Below are 18837 nucleotides of genomic sequence, written 5' to 3' on the forward strand. Positions count from 1 at the left end.
TTGAATTCAAGCAATGCTCTGAGGTTCACAGTACTCTACCTTGTAGGATGGATTCAGTATGTAATAAAAGTTTAGAATTATGAACTTGGGTGCAGTATGGTGGCTCACACCTGTAATCCCAGCACTTTGGGAGGCTTAGGCGGAAGGATGTTTTGATCCTGGGAGGTGGAGGTTGCCAGGCTCCTGGGAACCATGGCAAAACCTGTCTCTACAGAAAATACAAAAATTATACAGGTATAGTGGCATATGCCTATGGTCCCTGCTACTCAGGAGGCTGAGGCAGGAGGATGCCTTGATCCTGGGAGGTGGAGGTTGCAGTAAGCTGTGATCACCCCACTGCACTATGGCCTGGGTGACAAGGTGAGTGAGACCCTGTCTCAAAAATAAATAAATAAATAAATAGTGCGTGCGTGTGTGTGTGTGTGTATATGCAAGTATGATATATATCAGGGTATTTATGTGTGTGTATATATATATATATATATATATACACACACATAAATATAATTTTCAGTTTATGGAATTTGGTTTAAAAAAAAAGAAAAGAAAGAAATATAAACCAAAGGAAACTGATGACATCAAGGGCTTCAAAGAGTCAGTTTCACTGCCCAAGTGCAAAATAGGAAATCAGAGAAAAGAAAACTATCAATTTCAACAAAGAAGGGGAAGAACAGTGAAATATGCAATGGAGATCAGTAGAGCACAGGGAAAAAAGATACAGATTAGTTACACCGGGCTTTGGACTCTAGTGTTGCAGGTTTTAGAAATAACTCATTCACCTCCCTCAGTATTCTTTGCTTCGGCCTCTAACTGAAATCCTGGCATCATGTAAATGGGAAGATGGGGCAGGAATGTGCACCAACAGCACCCCAAAGAGGAAGGGAGGAGAAAGTCAGCCCCAGTACAAATAATAATGGCAAGAAGATGCTGGCACATAAAGGTAAACAAACTAAGATGCAAATGAACATGAGGCAGGATCTCCAAGAAGCCAAGGATGTTGTTATAATGGGCTGGTCCAAGGTCACTTCTATGGAACAAAGAGAGAAATTTTACAACAACAATAAGGCATAAATGTTGACTATTTTCACTATCGTGGGGAGGGGGGTAAATATATAAGTTGGACATATGTCCCAGTAGAAGTGACAAGTGACAGCCAAAGTGGCCCAAGGGTATAGCCTTGAGATGACCAAGAAACATCCCTATGGTATGGACAGAGTTAGGGAGGACGAAGCCCCCATGCCAGCTGGCACTCAGAAGCACATGTACACACACAGCTGCAGGATGAAAGAGGACCAGGCTCACATTCAGTTATCTCATGAATCCAGGCATTGCCTCCCGGGCATTCAGGTTTCACACAATTTGCCCCCTCACATGGGCGTACCACCTCTCTAAACTGAGTGAAAACAGCCTTCCCCAAACCACAGCAATAGTCTCCTTAACACACTCTTTCTACCTTTCCAGTCTCACCTCTGATATACCCCAAGAGAAGCTCCCAGAGCACTGCTTGGCACACGCCACCTCCATCACAAAGCCATTTCAGGAAAAGTTCCCCTGTCCTTTATTATAATGCTGCAGCCCTCTATGAAAAACCAGGTAAAGGATACCTCTGAGGGGAGGGAATATTACAGGAAAGTCTTTTGATTTAGTCGGTGCCATGAGTCTAGGACTCCAACAGAAATGTCATCTGCAGGCCAGGCACATTGCCCTGTAATCCCAGCACTGTGGGAGGCCAAGGTGGGCTAATCACTTGAGCCCTGGAGTTCTAGACAGGCCTAGGCAACATAGGGAGACCCCATCTCCACAAAAAAGAAAAAACACAAAAATAAGTCAGGTGTCGTGATGCATGCTTGTAGTCCTGGCTACTCAAGGGGCTAAAGTGGGAGGATCGATGGAGCCTGGGAGGTCAAGGCTCCAGTGAGCCACGATCCTGCCACTGCACTCCAGTGGGCGACAGAGAGAGATCCTGTCTCAACAACAGTCGTTTTCAGAGGAACAAATGTGAACTTGGTGCACACACAGAAGAGTATGTTGAAGCAGCCAAGGTAGCTGGCACTGGAGGGTGACTCGCATCTCAACATCAGCCAAGCTTTCACCCAATGTGACCTAGAAACCAGCACACCTCCTCTAAGGGAAGTGAGAAATCTACACACACATGCAGACAAGGCTTTCAGAAGTGGGGCTTACGTGTGATATCGTTTGGCTGTGTCCCCACCCAAATCTCATCTGGAATTTTAATCCCCGTAATCCCCATGTGTCCAGGGAGGGGCCTAGTAGGAGGTGATTGGCTCATGGGGGCGGGTTGCTTCATGTTGTTCTCATGATACTGAGTGAGTCTCATGAGATCTGATGGTTTTATAAGCATCTGGCATTTCCCCGGGTTGCATTTCTCTCTCCTGCCACCATGTGAGAAGGCCCAAGCTTGCTTTCCCTTCACCTTCCACCATGATTACGAGTTTCCTAAGGCCTCCCCAGCCATGTATAACTGTGAATCAATTAAACTTATTTTCTTTATAAATTACCCAGTCTCCGGTGTTTCTAGTAGCATGAGAACAGACTAGTACACAGCGGCACCAGGGAAATCACTGGCATTGCACACCCATCGCCTCTATGGGCAGCTCAGCTCCCCACTCCCACATATTTCTCACTGTCTTTCTGGTTTCAAGAGGCTGCCCCTTTGCTATGGGAGGCAGTATTACCTAGCGATTAAGAATATTCATGCAAAAGCTGGAGTTCTGCCTCTATACAATCTCAGGAAGAAAGCATTTCTCTCTACGCCTTAGTCTTTTCATCTGTAAAATGGAGCTAATAATCAAACCCATCCCCTAGCGTTGTTGTGAGGTTTAAATCTAAGAAAAACACTTAGAATGAAGTCTGACCTACTGTAAGCATCAATTAATGGTGCCAACTTCTATGTTTATTTTGTCATTGGTCCTGGAATCCAGTGGTCCTACCCCTTTTCAACCCACTGGCAATTTTAAGAAAGACTTCTTCAGTAAATATTTCCAATAAAAGAAACTCATTCATTTAGTAAATGAATTACCTAAGAGCTTTGGTGATATCTCATGGTTCCTTCTTTCTTGCATACTCACACACATACGTGTGCACATTTATGTTCACACTATGGTATCTGTCTCCGGAAACTTTCTTGAAAAGAAGCTCTCATAGCCAAAGGAAGAGCTGGAAATGCTGTCAGGCCCTTTGAGAAAAGATGATAGCAGAGTCTGCAGTGCTCTGTAGAGCTCTGTGCAGATCAAGCGAAGAGATCTCTGTCTACTTGGGTCGGGAGTGGAGGAGACACAGAGATTCCCGTATGCAACACCCGCTTCCAGTTTTCAGGTGTTTTCCACAGAAGAAGGTAACGGCTTATAATAAAAAATATGCCACATTCTCAGTCCACATCTCCATAAGCAAAGATAACTCTTCTGATCATTATTTTTCTGCTTCTCAACTTCCAATGGGTTGTAAGGTACCCCGCCTGTCCAGAAACATTGCTAGAGGAGTTCAACCATCTACCTCTTCTCCTTCCAAATACCAGAGAGCTATGGTGCCCTTCCAATTATCTCACAAGCAATAACAAATCAATATGGCAGAGGTATTCAATAGGTGAAAGGAAGGGGCAGAGAGGATGGAGGGGCACGCTTACTATGAAATACCATCACCACCACCATCACCATCACCACATCCGATACCCCAGGAAGGAAAGCACCAGAGGATTTGAACTTTTCTTTTTCTAGTATTTTCTGGGTTGCAAGATAAAAATTGGTGATTATTTTACCCCATTCTCATATTTTTAATCTAATAATATAGAGTCTAAGAAATCGAGAACTAAGCTGTCACGAAAAAGTATATACCCCTCGATTTATAGATGAGGAAACTTTTATAAATTAAGAAGTGCAGTGAGATTTGTCCAATAGTGTAAGGCTTCAGAGAAAGTCCTGGGATTAGAAACAAGCCTCCCGTCTTAATGTCCCTTGTCCCATTATGCCTCATGGCCTCACCTATTAGTCATTCAATGTCCCCTTCCTAATTTCACCTGCACCAAACATGCACACCCACAGAAACAAACACAGCAACAGCTCTTATGCTATGAGTATTTCATATCTTCACTGGTCATTTACAGGACCATTTACAAACCATTTTAAGAAAATTCAAGTCTTAGTTCTGCTAATAACAAATTTGATCCTAGGCCATCAATTTTCACCTCTGGGACTGTGATCTGGCTGTGATGTATGTCTCCCCATGAGGAGAACAGTTTGAGCCTACGGGTCTGGCTGTTTAAATAGCACCTCTTTTCTCTCTTTTTATTTTGCCTGAATAACTCCCTGCCCGTACCTAATTCTAAAAATAGCCCTATTTCTTAACTTATGAAATGAAAGAGATAAACTATACAATTATCTCAATGTATTTAAATACAACAAATTCCCAAAAGACTATGACCATGTTTAGATATACACAATGCCGGCCGGGCGTGGTGGCTCAGGCCTGTAATCCCAGCACTTTGGGAGACCGAGGCGGGCGGATCACGAGGTCAGGAGATCGAGACCATCCTGTCTAACATGGTGAAACCCCATCTCTACTAAAAATACAAACAATTAGGCGGACGTGGTGGCAGGTGCCTGTAGTCCCAGCTACTCGGGAGGCTGAGGCAGGAGAATGGCATGAACCCGGGAGGCGGAGCTTGCAGTGAGCCGAGATCGCGCCACTGCACTCCAGCCTGGGTGACGGAGCGAGACTCCGTCTCAAAAAAAAAAAAAAAAAAAAAAAAATATATATATATATATATATATATACACACACACACACACACACAATGCCTAAGTTCTATGAATAAATGGCCATCTAACAAAAATCTTTTTATTATGGCAAATTTAAATCATTTCCTGAGAAGTGTTTTTCATGTGTTATTTTTCACAACTGAGTAACTTATTTCAAAATAATCTTAAAAGAAACCTCAACATATAAAATAGATACAATAATTCTTTAATAGTATAAATTTATGTAATAAGTACTTATGTATTTGTTAATAATAAAATCAGCTGATGAAGCTTTCTTAAAAATTGTAACACTCCACCTGTCAGAACTATTTATCGTCTTATACAGATCAACATCTATTTAATGTGTATATTCATGCCAGTTGATTGGTTATATTTTTGTTGCTTTTTATTTGTTTGATTTTTAAGGCACAGAGTTGGTAGGTGCTTTTAATTTTTTTTTTTTTTCTTTCTGAGATGGAGTCTCGCTTCTTCGCCCAGGCTAGAGTACAATGGTATGATCTCAGCTCACTGCAACCTCCGCCTCCCAGGTTCAAGCAATTCTCCTGCCTCAGCCTCCCCAGTGGCTGGGATTATACGGACGTGCTACCATGCCTAATTTTTGTATTTCTAGTAGAGACAGGGTTTCACCATGTTGGCCAGGCTGGTCTTGAACTCCTGACCTCAAGTGATCCTCCCGCCTTAGCCTCCCAAAGTGCTGGGATCACAGGCGTGAGCCACCGCACCTGGCCTAAATATTAGTTTAATAAATGACTATGGTCCATGTAAAACCTAAGTAGTCAAATGCCTCGCTACACAAACAATTTAGTATTCACCTTATCTTATTACAATTTTCAGCTATTTTAAATAATATTTTAAAAGATGAACCATAAGTAAAACAGCTGTAGAATTCCCTAATCACATCCCAAGAAGTAGAATCTGACAAAACATAGTGTGGATTCTGCTATTCTCAAATCTCTTTCCTCGAACTATTTGGCCCCACGTACAACTCCAAATGCATTTTTGCTGTAGGAAAAATTCCAAGCCAGCTGGCAACATAAGGGACTTGCAATCTCTCAAGACAGCTTGATTCATCACAGTTTAGGTCAATGACCTACAGTTAAAGGTTACAAAAAGAAAGAAAACCTTCTAAAGGGGATAAAAAATTGATATTCCCTGGTGTTGGGCTACTCACAAACTAAAGTAAGATCTATGGAAGCCTGCAAGTGGCTGTCCTCCAGGGTATTACACAAGAGGCAATCACTTTATCTTGCAATTGTGCGAGCACAGAGGAGGGAAAACAATATGTGTGAGGTTCAGGAGAAAAGCCACCAGCCTTTCCAACATGAAGAAGTAATGCTTCTGACCCCTGGCCAACTGTAAATGCTAACCAAATGTTGCACGTAGGGTCAGTCTCCCTAATAGGGCAATGCTCTGAGCAACCCAAAGCATTTAAGTGATCTCATTAATCTTCATAACACCCCAGATGTAAATAGGTAGTAATAAGGACTATTGCCATTCTTCAGGGGAAAAGGCAGTGGTGCAAGAGGTTAAGAGATTAGATTCTTTGAATGTATTAGTTGTATAGCTTGGGGGAATGGTTCTATACTTCTATTTTTCTCCTGTCATTACCAAAGTGAAAAGCAAGAGTTTGCCAAAGTGTAACAGTTCAGTTTTGTGGCTATAGTAAATAAAAATATGAGTTTTTCTTCCCTTGGTATGGATCTACTTTTTTTTTTTTTTTCAAATGCCATGGAATAAAATTTGACATTGCACATTCACGTGCAATAAACCAGATTCCTTTTAGGAGTAATAATATATGAGCAGTACATAGATCCAATGGGCTGAATAATTCAAATCACAAAGCTATTAAATTTGGCAGATGCAAAAATCACAATATTAAAGCCCATTCTTCGTTTCCCCACTAGACACCTGAATGGGTTTTCTACGTCTTCACCAAAGTTTCTTTCTTACTGACTCTAGGATTGAATAACTCATTCCTGGGTCCCATCACTTCCCCTAGCGGCCTATTAGAAACAAATCACTAAGCACAACAATATATTCTCGGAGGGAGCAGTGGGGACCTTAATAGATGAAGTTCATTTGTATCTTCATGTAAAGTAATAAAATGCAGCCAGCATTAAAGAAAAGGTTGAGCCATCATGAGCATATTAACTAAATGACTCATTTCATCTAGAGACACTATAAAACTTAACTTTGACCTCCATAAATTATGAAAGACACAGGTGTTTTAAAATGACATTCTCTTAGAATAACTCAACTGGTCTCTGATGAATATGACTATAAAATCGAAGAAAAAAATTACAAGTTCCTATTGAACATGTGAGTTAGAGGCTTGCTTATAACCGAGAAAAGAAGAATTAAGGAAGGTAGATTTGTATTTTGTACTAGAGCAAATGAAGGCAGAAGCCAAGTAAATGTATAAAGACATTTCAACAGTGTTGACAGAAATATTTGTTGGTGTCTAATAAAAGTTTAGACCAAGGCCAATCATGAGACAATCTGGAGACAAAACACACACTGCCCACGAGCCAGTTGGGGGAGTCTGAGAGCTGACTAGTCTCTCCTGTGCCTGCACCAGCTTCCGGCCCACAATACTTTCCTCACTGCCAGTTTCCTTCCATCCTCACTGCTGTCAACATCTAACTGGCATAGAACTTTTCAAGTACAGTGACATCCTACATGATACCCACATTTTCAATTGCACTGGTAGACTTTTGAAGATAACAAATTATGTTTGAGATGGAGTCTCACTCTATTGCCCAGGCTGAAGGGCAGTGGCAGGATCTCAGCTCACTGCAACCTCCATTGCAGGCATTCAGCAATTCTTGTGCCTCAGCCTCCAGAGTGGTGGAGATTACAGGTGGATGCCACCATGCCCAGCTAATTTTTTTTTGTATTTTTAGTAGAGATGGGGTTTCGCTGTGTTGGCCAGGCTGGTCTCGAACTCCTGACCTCAGGTGACCCACCCGCCTGGGCCTCCCAAAGTGCTGGGATTACAGGCATGAGGGAGGACGAAGCAGGTAGATCCCCTGAGGTTGGTAGTTCGAGACTAGCCTGGCCAACATGGCGAGAACCCACCCCTACTAAATATACAAAAAAATTAGCCAGGCATAGTGGTGCACAACTGTAATCCCATCTACTCGAGAGGCTGAGGCACTAGAATCCTTGAACATGCCAGGCAGAGGTTGCACTGAGCAGAGATCCTGCCACTGTACTCCAGCCCGGGCTACAGAGCAAGACTCTGTCTCAATCAATCAATCAATCAACCAATAAACTAAGGAAAAATAGTAACTATATCCTTTTAAACATAAAATGTTGTTGTAAAATTAGTTTATCTAAATGTAAATATTTAACATCGTGATCATATCAGTAACTTTAAAGAATATAATGATTTAATTTAATCATGTAACTCATATAATTCACCAATTCACCAACCTATCTATAATTGTGATTTCCAAGACTTTCCATTATGCTGGTCGACTATAAGCAAATTCTAGGAGCCTTTTAATTTTGTGGTCATAACCATCCTAAAAAATGTCTGCTTCATGTAGTTTTTTCATGGATTTCTCAGAAGATAATTAAATGTCAAAATTACAAAGCCTTTCCAAACAGTATAACATTATATTTAAATAGTGAGATCACATTTAAATTACAGTTTTAATTCTTTTGTAAATTTTTTTCTAAAATATTTTAAAATATGGTGACAAATTTATAATATGGTCATGCGATTACTATCTCCTCAATCAGAATTTTCTCTACCCTCCTCAAAAACAGTAAATATGTATTCTTCAGGCTATACAAAGTTCAAGATAACTGTAATTTAATTTTTGTTGCTGTTAATGCTGTTATGTGTGTCCGGTACCCATTCTCCCAGAATCATATTAACTTCTTTCATTCCCTATCCCAGAAAGACCATTTCAAGCTCCTTAAAAGTCTTGGTTATTAGAAATAAGTTTCAAAGAACACATTAAAACTGAGATCAAACCATTTTAATAGCATTGTTATATATTTAAATACCAAGATTAAAAGGTGCAAAAGTAGATGGATAGCCTCTTATTACTTAGCAAGTAGAATGAAACAACAAAGATACATTTTAATGGCATGCAATAACTAGAACAATGCTGCCAGCAAATCTCAGAGATATAAAATCAGAAAAATATTTTCCCACAAATATATTTAGGGTAAAAGTTATTAATCAATATTGTTAATAATTACACTAATAGTTTACATTTTATTATGCTTTAATTATTACTTGCAAATCTCTCAGTGCTGTGAGGATTACAGATGACGATTTATTGCTCTAAATTTAACTCTCGACTTTTGTCTTTGTGGGTCCACTGGGTATATGATTTGTTCTTTTCCATTTTTCAGTTAACAGAGATAATTTTTCATTTGAAAAAAATGCCAACTGAGTATTTCTATGGTTCCTTTAACCTGTGATTTCCTAGGACTATTCATGCTTTAAATTATTTCCACATACAATTAATTTTCTAGGTTATCTTCAGTATTCATACAAATCTGAGATTTTTTTTCTCATGTATCTTCTAATAATCAAAGAATTACAGCTCATTCTCCTATATGCTGTATCCCAGTCACACTCCCAAAATTCACTGCATGGTTTGATCCTTGCCACCAGCCAACCCATTCTGTTGGCCATCAATTGCTGTCAAACCCAGCACTGAAACATGTCTCAAATCTGGCTTCTCATCTCCAATTCCATCATCACTGCCTAAGTTTAAGCACCCTGTACCCTCACCTGATCCACAACCCTCAACTGCCATGCCTCGCTCCAAATTCTGCAAGTTCTAGCATGTCCTGCACACAATATGGTGGACATATCTTCCTAATGCAAACATGATTATTTGAATACATAAACGTAGAAATCTCCTGGGCTTCTCAATGACTTTAGCAGAGGTTCTCAAATTTACCAAGCCAGCAGAGCAATGGGAGCTTGATTAAATCAAAGATTCTGGCCGGGCACAGTGACTCACACCTGTAATCCCAGCACCTCGAGAGGCCAAGGTGGGTGGATCACTTGAGGTCAGGAGTTCGAGACCAGCCTGGCTAACACAGTAAAACCCTGTCAACACTAAAAATACAATTAGCCGGACATGGTGGCGGGTACCTGCAATCCCAGCTACTCGGGAGGCTGAGGCAGGAGAATTGCTTGAACCCAGGAGGCAGAGGTTGCAGTGAGCCTAGAGGACCAAGTCTAAACTTCTTTATAATCTGACCCCAACGAATGCTCAGGGCTTCACCTCTAATTACTTCCCCCTCTCTGTCACCAACAGGTGCCACGGAGCCAAGCACTTTTCAGCCTCATCAGAATCTCTGACTTTTCCCATGTGATTCTGTCTTCCCTGCCAGATTCCTCACGTATCACTCAGGCCCAGCTGGAGGAGCACCTTCTCAATGCAGCCTCTTCAGATCCATGTACCATCATATCCCTTTACTCTTGCTGTTTTCAGGACCCTTTACTCAGACTTCCCTTGGAGAATTGAATTGCTTGTGCCCCTGTCTCACCCACTAGGCCAGGATCAGCATACTTTTTGTTATGGGGCCAGAGAGCAGATATTTTGCTTTTGTGGTCTATGTCCCAACTACTCATCTCTGCAGTTTTAGGTCAAAAGCAGCCACGGAAGATGTGTGAATGAGTGGGTGTGGCTATGTGCCAATAAAAGCATATTTATGAAAACAGGAGGCAACTCTGGGGCCCCAGCTTGCCAACCCTTGTGCTGGACTAGAAAGTCCTCATCAGGTAGAGAAGATGCTTCATCTTTGTTTCTCTAATGCCTAAGATGCTTCCTGGCATAAAGTAGGTTCAATAAATATTTGATGAACACAGAATCTTGAAAGAATAACTACATGAACTAATACATTTGGATGAACTCTGTGTGGACCTGGGTAGGAGAAAAGCTCTCACTACTTAGTCTGTAGCACATGCACATGCAAATAAGTTATTCAATTATTATCAAAGCCCTTTGTTGGTTTGTTCATGGGATCTGGGAAATAGGAAGCCTTTGTACATTTATTTATTTCCAGCTGTCTCTTGGTATCCCCAGAGCATTGGCTCTAAGACAACCTCGAGTGCCAAAATCCATGGATGCTCAAGTCCCTGATATAAAATGGATTGGTATTTACCTATAACCTACGCACATCTTCCCATATACTTTAAATCATCTCTAGATTACTTATAATATCTAGCACGTAATACATGTAAATAGTTGTTATACCACATTGTTTTTATTGGTATGATTTTCATTGTTGTATTGTTTGTTTTTCATTTTTCCAAATATTTTAGGCTTGTGGTTGGTTAAATCTGCAGATGCAGAACCCAGGGAAGACCAACTGTATGTTCTTAGTTATTTATAACTAAATAGGTAACTGTTGTACCAGGCCGATATTCTCCCCACTCAAGCAGGGAAAAAAATACAGATTCATTTATTTTGTTTTAGTTTTAGTTTTTGTTTTTTTCACAATAGCAGAAGGAACAGAATGGTTAGAAATCTTTCCCAGGCATGTCAGTCGGCCACCAGTTTGTTAAAAGCACACCCCCTGAGCCACCTAAATCAGCAGAGCTGGGAGGGGCATCCTAATTTTGAACAAATGTCCTAGCTAATACTTAAGAACACTAATGTTTGGCAAATATTGGACAAAAGGTAACAAAGCCAGCAGACAACAAGGAGACCTTTTAACATATATAGGATAACTAATCAAATAAGCCAATTAGAAGAAAGGGGAGAACAGGTAGAAGAAAGAGAGAAGCCCAGAGAATCTTAAAGGACATTCCTGTGCATAGGGGCCAGCCCTGAGAAGGTAAGGGACAGAGAAGCGGAAACCTTTAAACCCTAAAGTGGGGGTTCATAATTTGATTGGAAGAGGATAAAAAAGACTGCAATGAAAAGCACCGTTCCTTTTCCATCACCAGCTGCTTGTCCTAAGTCATAATTAATGTAAACACAACGTGAAAATCAGCATTACCTCGGATCTCTTTCCACAATGGGACTCTACTCCTTTTTGCATTCGCTGCTAATCTCTGATTTCATACCACTCAGCATGTATTTCCTTTAATTGTGTAAACTTGACTAAAATATATCCTTTGGAAAAGACGAATAAGTGTGGCTACTGGAAGCAGAATCACTGATCTGATAAACATCTTCAGTTTCCCTGTTAATTATATATTGCCTCCAACAGAGTAATTCCCAGGTAAAATTTTCAAGTAAAAACGAGAATTATAATCACCAAAAAATAATGATATTGGCCAGTTGTTTAAAACAAATTTTATGTGAATTTAAAAGTAATCCCCCTTGTTTAGAACCAGAGATAAAGTCATTTTTTAAAAAAGAAACTCATTAAATAGAAACCTACCATTTATTTTATGTGATCTTATAAGAATATATGCTATGCTAAAATAATTGGGAGGCCATTAGACTGAGAAGTCTTCACTTCTTGAGTTCCTATGTAAACAAACCAAAATTCAACTCAATGTAAATAGTAAAAGGAAACTTAAGCTTAACCAGTCAGAAACGAAACCCTAACTAAAGTCTAACTTGAGATTTAACCAATTAGAAACCACCAACTAACCTCTAACTAGGGAGTTTCCACCAACAAGAGGCATTTTCTTTGTCTTGCTTCTGGGAAGAACATTACAAAAGTTTCCTCCCTTGCCACCCCCACCCATAAGTGGAGAGCTGCTGGAAGTCTGGTGATACCTGATTCCTGAATCTCTAAATGTTCAAATAAACTTGTTAAAATTTCAATGCACCTAAGTTTATCATTTAAGGGCTCTGAATACTTAAAGCAAATTCAGCCCAAGCATAAAAACAGCAAGTTAATCTTTCCTATTTTATCTTTAGTTCTGTAAATCCAAACCATTAGCCAAACAAATGGTTCAAAATAATAAACTAAAGTGATCAGAAATCCGTACTATTTGTTGTACATACACTTATACAGACATATCTTCTGATATCTAGAATTACTGTAATGGTAAGTCAAGGGGTTTAGTGCAAGGTATTCAGACAACTGTGGGCTGCTACTCACACTGGGTCAGGTGTGCAAGGTGTGCAGCTATGGGCTGTTACTCACACTGGGTCAGGGGTGCAACGTGTGCAGTATGGACTGGTACTTACATCATGTCAGATGTGCAAGGCATGCAGCTATGGGTTGGTACTCACACTGGGCCAGGTGTGTGAGGCATGCAGCTATAGGCTAGTACTCACAATGGGCCAGGTGCACAAGGCATGCCGCTATGGGCTGGTACATTGGGTCAGGTGTGCAAGGCATGCAACTATGGGCTGGTGCTCACATTGGGTCAGGTGTGCAACGTGTGCAGTGGTGGGCTGTTAACTCACATTGAGTCAGGTATATGAGGCATGCAGCTTTGGGCTGGCACTCACATTGGGTCAGGTGTGCAACGTGTGCAGCTATGGGCTGGTACTCACATTAGCTCAGGTGTGCAAGGCATACAGTTATGGGGTGGTATATCAGGCCAGGTGTGCAAGAAGACTCATGCATCCCTAGTGCCTTTTGTTCCCTTGGTGACTTAATGTTCTCCTTTTGTGATGTTATTTTGTATAGAATTAAAATCAAACATTTCCAAGTATGTAAATCATTATATCTGCTATGAATTATGATCATTACCCAATCCAAGTATTGGGTGTGTGGCCTCAATCCCACCACCTTACCCATGGCAGATGTTTAGGCCATGTGGACTCACAGGTATTTGTTTGAGAGCTTACAGATGAACTTCCTTACTAAAATACCATAGTTTGTAAGACTGTACCCTTTGATTTATATTTATATTACACTCAAGCTTTTTGGAGAAAAGTAAGAGAATCAGAATTGAGTAATTGGACGAAAATAACTTAAAGACCAAGAAACACATTTAAAAGGCTGAAGAAAATTCACATTTTAGAAACTGAGACAGATGTTAAAAAAAATGTTTTCATTTAGAAAAATCACATTTTTGAATAAAAGTACCTACATAGCCAGAAAGAGTGACTCCACATCTTCCCCCACGGTTCAGTGGGAAAGATTCATGGTACAGATGCTTTGATAATAAACTCTTTTTCATTAGCACTGTAGGGCTTTATGCATTATAAAAAATATGGCCAATTTGTAAATGCCCAACAGCAGTCAAACACTGCCTTATGTGTCAACCGAGTTACTTGCCATTTGGAATAATACTTGGATTCAGCACAGAATACATATCAGAGTGATTCAGGATGGAATCACTTGCCACCCTTAGAATGAACCTGAAACACTAAAGACAAACTAATTCATTTGGGAAATAAAAATGTAATCACCCTCCCTTGCATCTGTTGCAACAATTCAATCTGCAGTGAAACTTCCTTGCATCAAGTGTGTGGAGTGTTATCACTGCCATTCCTTTTATAATCTTCTATACAAAAAACAGTCATAATATATTCTTTCATTTTGAATTTTTTTTATACCGAGAAACTGATCTTAGTAGGATTTGTGACGAAGAAGTATGCAATCACTCAACAAATATTATCCCAAGAGAAGGAACAAATAGAAATCAAATAATGCAAGGAAATAACTGAAAAGCTTCACTGTGATTATCTCTGAAATTGTTTTTTTCTTTATACTTTACAGTGTATTCTATATTTTCTAAATGAAGATGCCTAATTTTCATCATTGAAAACACAAATATTATTAACTTTTAAAAGACAGGGGTAAAGCAAGATATGACTGTCGATGCATTTAAGATAATATGAAAGTTCATGTGCATCTTGGAAATGAAAATGTATGACTTCTTCCAGAAATTCCCTGAATTCAGATCCAAGTACCTTCTGATGCTCCATAACCACAAATTGCCTAAAGAAAGGCTTCTCTTTTGCAGCACAATGAACTTCCTTTATCAAAGAGTACAAAGAATCTTTAATTGAATGCAATTTCAGGAACATAAAGTATCACTAGTATAAAGTGAAACCATCCAATAAATGGCTCCACAATGCCTAGTGCTATGAGAAAAAAAATTGAGTATCATTATATTTTTTCACAACTCATATTTTTAAACCATTACTGATTTCTGAAACATACACCTGTTATCTAAACTTACTCTTGCTAAGTCGAGTTTTGCCAAACAGGAATCTGAGGGCTGGGTTATTTTTAAAGTTTTATATCTGACTCATACTCCCTCTCAAACTTTCTGAGCCTAATCCCATGAAACTTCCCAGGTGAAATTCCTATTCTCTTCCTCAGGTAGTGTCTGCCTGAAAGGCATATGCACACGTATGTGAAACCCATGAAGGCCCTCAGAGTTTCCCTAGGGCTGCACGCTCACCAGCTTGCCTGTTAATGGGACAATAACTTCTCGTGAGTTATTTTAGCTCATGTTCACAACAGCTGAAAGGGGTAGAAATTGTTACATCATCTTTACAGATGAGAAAATTAGGCTTTGAAACTGGCTTAGAGTCACTTAGGTAAGGGCCAGCCTCTTTTTTTCTGTTATTTATTTATCAAATGTCTATAATGTATCACACACTTCTCTAGAATAGAAAACTACAGCCCATGCTCCTGGGGTCACCCAACGTTTGGAACATACTTATGATAAAAATATAAAAGGTTGTTATTTGGAATTCAAATTTAACTGGGCGTCGTGGATTTTTATTTGCTAAGTCTGGCAATCCTATGTATTCATACCCACCATGCCATACAGCACTCTAGGTTGACTCAGTGGCCCATCCAATCCTTCCCAGCAGACCATGTTGATATGCAATGGATGGAGACCTCCAGGAATGCTGGGATGAGGACTCCAGGGATATTGGGATGCAGATTCCAGGGGCCCTGGGATGGAAGCCACAAGACATATTGGGATGGAGACTCTAGGGACACTGGGATGGACACTCCAGAGACATTGGGATGGAGACACCAGTGATATTGGGATGGAGACGCCAGGGACATTGGGGTGGAGGCTCCAGGGAAACTGGAAGATGCTGAGATAGAGACTTCCAGGGATGCTGAGATGGAAACCATCAGAGATACTGGACAGAGACCTCTAGGGATACTGAGAGAGAGACACCCCACTGACACTGGAATCGAGAACTGCAGGGACTCTGGTATGGAGACCTCCTGGGACAGGTACCCCTTGAAAACAATTCCCAGCTGCTATCTACAGCCAGAACAGGAGCAGAAGACATCTCTTCACAATACCCTAATGTGCTCTGTGGCTTCTCACATCCCCTAGGAAAATCCTGAGTCACTGACCAAAAGCCAACCACTTGCAGAATGATGTGCTGGTCTGTTCACACAGCACCCAGGGCCTCCAGAGACAACAGAGAATCTCGTGAGTCCAAGTCATAGAAAAACCTTTTCCAAAGTTCTTTAGAGATGAATGAGGGATGCAAGACTCAAAACTCTAGTTGAGGGCACACTTGTACCTGCTCCCCCGGTAAGGGGTCGGTTCCCTTGGCTCAGAGTGAAAGCTCCTTTTCCCTCAGGGTGAGCTTTGGTGTATACAGCCTGCCACTGGCTCACACTCTTGCCAAATGTAGGTATCTGGGATAAGCTGTTATAATCCCAATCCCCTTTTCCCTAAGTGTTCACCCAGATGCAGAGGGGAATGCATACAAATTCAACTCTGGAAATAAATGTGTTGAATCAACAGGTATCTTTGAGCTTCTAAGAGCAGGAAATATCTGTGCTATATTCTGGAGAAATAAAGAAAAGACAGGCACTTCCCTTGCCTTCTGGTAAGTCGCCATCTGATAAGGGTGACTTGTCAAGAAATAATGCAATATCCTACAATAAGTGCAGTTAAAAGGAAAAAAAAAAAGTAGATGTCAGGTATGTTACTAGGGCCATACAGGACAGAGAATGTGGCAGCTCAGGACTGATGGTGAACCCTTCAGCCAGGTCCTTACTACAGTGGGAGTTTACCAAGCAGATAATTTGGAGTAGGGGTGGGTGGTAGCCAGTATTCCAGGAAATGAGAAAGAGGTCAGAAGGGAAAAAGCCCAGAAGAAAGAAAGCATATTCCATAACTGTAGGCAGAATAAGTAATTCCACATGTCTGGACCATGTGAGAATGAAAACAGGCAAGTCTGGAAGGGAGGTGGGAATGTAAGGCAGAAGGGCTGGCGTACCTCACCAGGGAGATAGCACGGATCCAATGGGAGCTACTGAAGGTGGGCATTTTTAAAAGATGATGTTGGCTGTGGTATGCAGAAGGAGGATAACCTCTGAAGGCCAGGAGACTGATTTACCACCACTGCAAAACACAGGCCGAACTCCAAGTGATGAAATTTGATGGAAGTGAGCATCAGAAATCCCCCAGTATTGCTACTGGACTAAAGTAAGGAAGAGAACACCAAGTAGCCTTGTCCAATCCATATTCACCGCCTCCTCACAAACATCAGAAGAGGCGAAGGTAACTTGCTAGGTGCAATAAACTATGCCAACTTCTTCCTGCTCATGTAAAATTACAACCATTCATCACTTCAAGTGTTGAGTGGATGTACAAGGACATCTCAAGAACTGAGAGCAAAAGCAATGATCCTAGAAACTGTTCAATGTTTATCTAGAGTGCCCAGAGTATAAGCTAGATTTAGCTGCACTCGGGTTTATAGAGAGACTGCAAAACCTCTGTAGCTATGACAGGTATGCTTTATACTCTGGTACATTTGGATGAAAAATATAATGAACTCTCCACTGTCCAATGTGTCATCCTTAGATGCCAGAAGAACCCAATTCTACAAATGGACCCTTTATTCAACTTTAATAATATCAATTTTCCTAAAAGATGGCTATATAATCCCCAAATACGTAACTTGAATGCAAGGATTATGCAGGTTTTCTAAGGAAGTGATAGTGAAGACAGGGGAAAGAACTCAAATTTGTTTTGTGTGCCGGCGGCCTCATCGTCAAACTGGGATACAGATGTTGAGTAGATACAGGAACACGCACACCCTTAAGAGACAAAGATAAAAATAACTTCATTGAATCTCAATTTACTGGTATGTGGCCTAATCAAAGTGACAAAGAAAGGTGGTAGTGGGCCTTGGAGTACACATCAAGATCTCTGGATCTCTAGAATCCTATTGAAGAATATAGTGGGAAGTCAGGAACATGTTTTCGGGAGTCAAACTGCCTGGGTTTGGAACTCAGGTCCATCTTTTCTTAGGCATATGCCCCTGGACAACTTATTTATCTACTTTCTTCCTCAGTTTCCTCATCTCTAGAACAGCAATGTTGATAGTACCTACCTCTTAGGTTTGAATGGAGGAACAAATGAGTTCATTCGTGTTAGAACGGTTACTGGCACAGGGTGAGGGCCCAGTCAATGCTTGCTCTAAAGGGCAGCCATCAACATCTTACTAGCAGTAGTATATTTTACGACACTCATACTGTATTTCATTCTTATAAGGAATAATATTATTCAGCACTCTTCAGTTTTGTCAGGGAAGGTCACACGTAACTGCACAGATGTAAAATGAAGTCCAAAAATATCTGCGGTGGCAAAATACAGTATCTCTCACCTTGCTCCTACAACAAGTTCTTTCTGTCCTGGGTCAAAGGTTAACTGCGAGAAATCCACAGCATTCTTCGCTCTGAACTCCCGTAACCAGGGGCCAATTTCTAAATAGAAAAAAATAAATAAATAAAAAGATAAAAATGAATTATTTTTCCTCTGGGGACCACAGAGAGTGCACAGCAGGTAGCAGACGTTACCTTTCAGAGAGGATTCGGCGGTCCCTCTATGCCATCCTTCAGAGCCCACTGGAGGCTTCCCTCAGGATGCCCCATAAGCCGTACTAGGAACTTGTAAAGCACAGAGGGCAATCACCCAGTAAAGAGCAAGCGAGGCATCAATGCTTGGTTGTGATTTACAAGCCAGATGCGCATTTTCCTTTTGGCTTTGGGCTGGGCAGAAACTAACACAGCATTCACATGATTCATCAGAGGAATACTGAATGCACACAAGACCATTTCCTGTGCAACTTGACTCAACAGAGCTGCAGATTTTTAAATATTACAAAAGCCTCCTTAGGAGCAAGGACCAAGCACACAAGCACCATTTGCCTTCTTTCACATTAGATGT

The 18837-nt window shown here is 40.7% G+C and overlaps 1 protein-coding gene across 9 annotated transcripts in view; it reads right to left on the reverse strand.

Moving 5' to 3' along the window:
• The window catches only part of SEMA5A (semaphorin 5A), a 644602-nt gene that overhangs the window by 413176 nt on the left and 212589 nt on the right, over positions 1–18837 (reverse strand). For 5 of the 9 annotated variants that reach the window (XM_065546089.2, XM_065546090.2, XM_005556585.4 and 2 more), the window contains exon 4: positions 18275–18374. The exons of the other annotated variants lie outside the window; for them this stretch is intronic. In XM_065546089.2, coding sequence (XP_065402161.1) covers positions 18275–18374 — 100 coding nt within the window. The remainder of the gene's footprint in view (positions 1–18274; positions 18375–18837) is intronic. 9 annotated transcript variants of the gene reach the window in all.

Source organism: Macaca fascicularis, chromosome 6 (assembly GCF_037993035.2).
Source record: "Macaca fascicularis isolate 582-1 chromosome 6, T2T-MFA8v1.1".
In the NCBI taxonomy this organism is placed as follows: Eukaryota; Metazoa; Chordata; class Mammalia; order Primates; family Cercopithecidae; genus Macaca; species Macaca fascicularis.